The following is a 7,138-nucleotide window of genomic DNA, read 5'->3' on the forward strand; positions in this document are numbered from 1 at the left end:
AATAAGTCTTATTGGGTGCTGAGCACACAACTTAAACGTTTTACCGGTTCGCTATTTTTTTTTTCAATTTGTGGGTGATCCTATGAATATATGGGACTACTGCAAAGGGCTTCTTTGTTTTCCTTGCTTGTTCTTCACTTTGGACATTGTTCCTTTTGACAATGTGGCATATTTTTTCACATATGGAGACCAATAAGGTTTTTGGATACCCTGCATTGTGAAGTCGGGAAATTTGGGTATCAAAGCTTTGTTGTGCTTGATGTGGGCAGGTATTCTTTAGGCTTGCGGAGAGGGCTGCGATGGCCAGACCTTGCTTAACATTTTTTTAATGTTCGGAATCATAGGGGGAAAAAAAAAAAACCTTTTCCCAATTGGGTTTGGTATTGCCAACAGACATGCCCTGCTTGGAATTTCAACGCCAAATCAAGAAACCGAATTGGTTTATCAACAGGAGTTTCGTGGGTGAGGCCCGTGCAGCTTTTTTTCGAATTGTGTCAAGGTGGTTTTAAGACATCCATCGACTTGGTTGTTGACTTCTGTGGTGCACAAAATAAGAAGATCGTCTACATATCTAAAAATAACCCCCATGCGTGCCTCTTGTGTGGCTTCCTAGATGGCTTTTCCCCACTTCGCAAGGAAGATTTCGCATAAATGCGGGGCCACTTGAAAGCGAATGCAAATGCCACTTTTTTGCACATACTGGTGATCTAGCTGGGCCACTACCGTCGCTGACAGGTAGAATCTTAAGATTTCGAAAAAGATGCCTAAGCTCATTCTTGCGGTGTTTTGGAACTTGGTGAGACCTTTTTCCTCGATGGTGGATTGGAGAACATGTATGAGGCTTGAGTGCGGGATAGAGTAATACTTGTGCTCCACATCAATAGAAAAACCAGAACCAATGAGGTGCCCTTGATCTTGAAGGAAGGAGATGACATGTTCCGAGTTTGGTATGCGGAAAGGGTCTTCAATCTGTGCGTTGGAGATTTTTGGGGCTAAAAACTTCAAGACGCATGCCTTCCATGTAATTCTTTTTGAAACGATTGCCCGGAAGGGAACTCCTCATTTATGATTTTTGGCCGAAAAAAAAAAACACTGATAGTAGGTCATTTTTTGCGGCTCTGATCTTGGTGCTAAGACCTGGTTGTTGAGCTTCGTCTAGCAATTTTAGGATGGCTTGTTTTGCTCCTTTGGATTGTTTTTTGTCAGCAGGGATGAAATTCCTGGTCATTGCTTGGTGGGCTTTTTCTCCATATGTGTCGGATGCTAGAACCACGAATCATCCTTGCTCGTCTCAGACTCACAGCTTTAATCGTTTGCTCCGCAGCTCTTGCATAATAGGTCCAAAGCTCGCTTTCACCTGGGCCTGATGGTTTAGGCAAGCAAAGACTTGAATTCCCTCATCAATGATTTGTGGTTCTCGGTCTTGCGGGGCTTTTGCGGCTATTTGGCGTATGAGGGATAGTTTGTCTAACGCCTCAAGCTTAGTGTGCTATGGCATATTTGGGTCGGTTTTTTAACACCTGTTTTGCTCTGGCTGATATAGGAGCGTTTCCTATCACCTGTGTAGTGGTTTAACACCGTTTAATACTGATATTACATAGGATTGTTGGAGGTTACATTGCGATGCTCCGCTTACACCGCGGGAGGCCTGTCCCAGCATGCCTCTCGGTAGTCGATGTTCCTTCGGCTGCTTGGAGTTGGGGAATTCAAACACAAACTGAAACTAGACACTACATCTCTCCCTATTTGGAGGCAGTCTGCAAGAGGCTAACACTGTTCCACGAGTCTTTTCGGCCTTGTCCGCCGCTGATGTGGACGACTTGACGACTGTAAAGTTGCCTGCCTGGGCATCATCATCATCATCTCTGGGACTGATTCTGGCCCTCCAACGTAGTTGGGCATTGGCAGCTTCTTGAAGAACGTCTTGTTTCGGCAAACTTTTTTTCCTTTCTTTGCTTGCAGCGATGATTGTGTTTCCCTTTGTGGCGATGACTGTCAGTTGTTCTGGGTCGTATACTGATTGATGTTTCCTTCTTGTTTCGCGCTTTTTGATGACTCCCTCCCCCACAGAGAATTCGCGATGGTGTGCCCGTCTGCGTTGATCAGCATAAGCCTTGATGTTCTTTTTTTTTTGATGATCTTGTGTTTCTGTTTGCTGACATTCTGGTGGTGTAACAGTGGGCAGTAGACCTTTGGCAACCCTTCCAAACATCATGCCGTATGGTGTGCAGCCTGTGGTGAGGGGGGGAGTCTGCCGGTAACTGGCAAGGTATGCGTCCAGTTCCATCTCGAGATCCTTGGCCTCTATGTGAGCGGTCTGGATGAGTTTCACAAGAGGCCTCATAAACCTCTCTACAGTGCCGTTGGCTTGAGGCCAATATGGAGTCACTTTTCTGTGGTGAAAGTTCAGTTCTGCAGCAAAAGATGCCACGTCCTTGCCGTTGAAGGGTGGACCATTGTCGGACTTAACCACGTCTGGTGTCCCAAAGAGAGCAAAAGTCTTGCGGAGTCTTGGAAGTATCTGTTTGGCGGATGTTGACCGAACCACCTCCAGCACTGGGAAGCGAGATTGCTCGTCAATGATAACAAGCAGGTATTTTCCTGACTGCAAGGGGTCATGAAGGTCGATAGCAATCTCTGCCCAGGGTCGCTCAGGAAGTTTTGTCATGCTGAGGGGTTCTTGGTGCGACCTCTCGTCACAGGCTTGACATGGAACACAGGCCTGGATGGTTTCGGTGCAGAGACTGTCCATTTTTGGGAACCACACCTTTGTGCGTAGAAGCTGTTTTGTTTTTACCATACCCTGATGGCCAACATGAGCCAGCTGCACTGCACGTATGCATAGAGGTCTGGGTATCAGGATCCTTGTGCCCTGAAGGATGATGTTGGTCTGTGTGGAGAGCTGCTCTCTCACTTTCGTGAGTTTATTGATCTCCTCTGTGTCTCTTGTGGAGGGGAACTCCTTTGTCAGTCGATGCCAGGTATTGTTGTCGATGGCTTCCGCAATGGCCGTGTAAAGCCTGTCCGCACTTGCTCGAACCTCGTCAAAGGACAGTGTTAGGCCGGGCTGTTTCCAAGGTGAGGCAAACAAACTCTTCAGTCGAGCGTTGGAGATCTTCTTTTGGTACCTCAACAGGGTGTCGGGAGAAATAGTCAGCAGGGTTATGGTCTCCAGGCTGGTATTGCACCTCAAAGCCATACAGCTGCACCCGAAGGCGCCATCTCTCGATCCTGGGAGGGGTGTTGGTTGCCTTTGTCGAGAATTAGGTCGTCAGAGGTTTGTGATCTGTTACGACCACAAACGACGCTCCATAGATGTACAGGTAGAAATGTTCACACGCCCACACCATGGCCAGGGCCTCTCGTTCTGTTTGCGAATATCGTTGTTCGGTTGGTGTCAGCGAGCGACTGGCGTACAGCACTGGTCTTGGATGGGGGTCACCATGACTGTGCTGCGTGAGTACTGCACCCAGTCCAACAGGGCTGGCGTCAACAATCAGTGTTGTTTTTGCCTCTGGGTTGAAGTATGCAAGAGTCGTTGCGTTCGTGACGGCATCCTTGATTTGGGAGAAGGCGTCTTGCTGCTCTGGGCTCCATTGCCAGGCGGCGTCTTTGCAAAGCAAATTCCGAAGTGGTGCGGAGACTGTGGTGAAGTCTGATACGAAGGGAGAACAATATGTCGCAAACCCAAGGAAACTTCTCAATTCCTTGACAGACTCTGGGGTCGGTGCCTTCTGAATGGTTGCCTCTTTGCTGGGTGAAACTTTGAGCCCTTCACTGCCAAATACAAAGCCAAATAACTCTAGCTTGGGCTGATAGAAGGTGCATTTGGCAGCGTTCACCGTGAGTCCAGTCTGCATGAGTCGCTCAAGTGTTGCATGCAGGGCCTTGTCATGTTCTTCTCTTGTGGATCCATGGACGAGAATGTCGTCGCTGGTGTTGAGCATGCCAGGTATGTTTGCGATCACATTGGTGATAGCACGTTGGAATACCTCAGCAGCTGAGCATATTCCGAAGAAAAGACGCTTGTATCTGAGCAGGCCAGATGGTGTCGTAAAGGTGGTGATCGTGCGAGAGTTCTGGTCAATCTCCAGCTGATGGTATCAGTGTCGTAAGTCGATCTTCGAAAACACCCTGGAATGTGTCACCTCAGCAGCCATATCCTTGAGGGTAGGGGTAGGATGTCGCTCCCTCTGGATGGCCACATTGGCTTTGCGCATGTCCACACAGATGTGGACCTGGGTTGGATCCGATGCCTTTGGGACGATCACAATTGGGGAAACCCACGGGGTAGGTCCTTCCACTGGTTCAATGATGTCTGCCTCGAGCAGGGCTTGAAGTTCAGCCTCCACCTTGGATCGGAGATGGAAGGGTACTTGGCGGGGTTTCTGGGCCACAGGAGGTAAGTCAGGGTTGATGTGGAGATGCACACATGTCCCTTTGAGCTTGCCGATCCCATTGGTGAGCTCTGGGTATCCTCGGAGAGGGTCAGGGGTACTCAGCGAGTGCACAATGTGTAGCAAGTCCAACGCAGTGGCTGACTCCCGGCTGAGTAGCGTCGCTAGCGCGTGGTTGTCTTCTTTGACGACGTGTACAACCGTCTGGCAGCGTTGTCCTTCATAGCTCAGCTGCACTGGAAATTCACCGAGAATGTGCAGAGGTTTCGAGGATCCATAAGGGAAGATCTGGCGTGTTGAAGTTTGGAGACAAGGCTTCTGAGTAAGCCAGTTGAAAGTGTACTCCCCATGGTGTTGACAGTTGCGTCTGAGTCAGTAATTGCCTTGGTTGTACCAAAAGAGCCGTAGGTGATGGATGCTTGTGGCAACTTCTTGTGTTGGTCGTCCGTCTGGAAGATAGACTCCGTAGAAGCCACTCTTGTTAGGGTGTTGGTCTCATCCAGTGGCCGTCGCTCTGGTCGTCGCGATGACCTGCTGACTCGAGCAAAATGGTTTGCCTTGCCACAGCTGTTGCAGATCTGTCCTCTTGCCGGGCAGAGTTCTGAGCGATGTGGGTATGTACCGCCGCCCGCAATGTCCACACGTGTGGTCATTTTGTTGTCGGGATGACAGGTCTTTTCCTTTGACATCTTTTCCTTTGGAGCGTGAAGGTCTGTGTGTCTGCACCTGCAGGGTGACATTCTGTAGTCCAGCCAGGACGCTTTCCATACTTTTGGCTTGCCGGTCTGCCATCTCCGTGGTGCGCGCAAGTTCGAGCAGCTGTGTCAGCGTCATGTCCGGCTTTTGGAGCGACTTGCGTCTTAGGGTTGCCGACGAGCAAGTTTGAATGATGTGGGACTTAAGTTCGGCGTCCAGGTCGGTGAATCCGCACAGCATGGCGATGTGCCGTACCCTCGTGTGGTACGTGTCAGTACTCTCGTCGCCGAGCTGAAGCTCCTGCCGGAACAGGCAGCGTTGATATTTGTAGTTGGCCTTTGGGTCGAAGTGTTTCGTCAGCTGATCGACCGTGAGCTTGTAAGCGTTGGGAGCGGTACCACTGGTGGAGTCGGCCGTGGCCGTCGCTGGTAACGTTTCGTAGATGTCGCACACCTCGTCGCCTGCGTAGTGCAGTAGCATCGCTTTCGAACGTGTCGGGTCCTTTACGTTGCACGCCAAAAGAAAGTTGTCGAATAGCGTTACCCACTTCCGCCAGCGGGGTCCCACGGAAGATGCATCTTCGTACACAACGAAGCTCGAGAATGGTGGTAGGATGAAATATGTCAAGGCAGGTGTTTGTTCCACGTGGTGCGGTGGTGGCGAAATTCAGTGGTTGGGAGCGGACGGTTGATGGTCGAGAAAACCATCGATGTAGTGCAGCGTGTGTGCGCGGGTTGTCGACTTTTATCCTCGTCGCCAATGTAGTGGTTTAACACCGTTTAATACTGAGATTACATAGGATTGTTGGAGGTTACATTGCGATACTCCGCTTACACCGCGGGAGGCCTGTCCCAGCATGCCTCTCGGTAGTCGATGTTCCTTCGGCTGCTTGGAGTTGAGGAGTTCAAACACAAACTGAAACTAGAAACTACAACCTGGAGCGGAGTTCTTTTCACAATTGTCATACCTTGTCGACGTAGTTCCAGATGATGACGCCAAATTGGGAGATGCTCTTTACTCCAGAGGCGTTCTGTTGTGATTTTGTTAATTGTCAAGTGATTGGAGAACTTGTTGTGGGTGGAACATTGGACTCATAGAAAGCCGGTGAGGCGGCATGCTTGACGCCACTTCTCGGAACGAAGGATCTTAGACACTCGTTGTGCGTGTCCTTGTGATGGTTTCACTGCCCAGAAGAAAGACTGCACATCATCCAGAATCACATTCTTCTGTATGGTTCTGGAGAGCAACCGTGCTTGGCAAATTAAATGGGCAATCAGTAGGCTTAGGGCGTACGTGTTGATGAAGTTGAAATTATCGAAAGAGGTGCTCATGTAACTAGAAAGATAACTTACTACGGGGATGAGTTGAGTTAGTTGTTTGTGATACATTACGGATGGAACCAGCTAACTATGAAGGAAGGAGAAGCAGAAAAAGACAACCGATCGCTGGACTACCAACTATTTTAATAAATCGTTTTAATAAATTATTTTACTAAATAATAGCCCAAAGCTACCCACAACACTAATAGTTTGCATGCTCCAATAAATTTATTCTTGGAATACGCAGATGAGGTTCGAACCGTAGAAGACGACAATTTGCCTTTCTTTTTGTTAAACTACCTCCTAATCAGTCGGATTCTTCTGTTTTCTTCCGTGCTCCTCTTAATTACGTTTGTTTTTTATCGTTTTCACCCAAAATAATTATTCTACCGAGTCCGTTAGAGAAAATAAAACTCGGTTTTTTGGCCCGCGTAAGTTAAGTTATACGCTTCGCAGAAAGCTGAAACTCCGTGAGATGCGACGATGGCGGTGGTGATAGAATATGCGAAGGCTTGAGAGCATATCGTTACGATCGAAGGATAAAACAAGACAAATAAATTATTTATAAGCCAACGTTCACCTAAGTCAAAAAAAACAAAAAAAAAAACACACACACACACACAAACAAAATGTTTCTAACCAAAAATTACATTGTACCAGGGTGTCGAACCGAAATATTTTTCGTTCCGGTTTTCGTTCCGGTTCAGGGAAAACGGTTCAGCTCCG

At 48.4% G+C, this 7,138-nt stretch overlaps 1 protein-coding gene across 1 annotated transcript; it reads right to left on the bottom strand.

Moving 5' to 3' along the window:
* Positions 1-1,723: 1,723 nt before the first annotated feature.
* LOC120843113 (uncharacterized protein K02A2.6-like) lies at positions 1,724-3,199 on the bottom strand. The gene has a single exon (XM_040214346.1). It carries the CDS (start codon positions 3,197-3,199, stop codon positions 1,724-1,726), a length of 1,476 nt encoding a protein of 491 aa, XP_040070280.1.
* Between the last annotated feature and the right edge of the window lie 3,939 nt (positions 3,200-7,138).

This window comes from Ixodes scapularis, unplaced genomic scaffold (genome assembly GCF_016920785.2).
Source record: "Ixodes scapularis isolate PalLabHiFi unplaced genomic scaffold, ASM1692078v2 PGA_scaffold10__122_contigs__length_95168666, whole genome shotgun sequence".
Classification (NCBI taxonomy): domain Eukaryota; kingdom Metazoa; phylum Arthropoda; class Arachnida; order Ixodida; family Ixodidae; genus Ixodes; species Ixodes scapularis.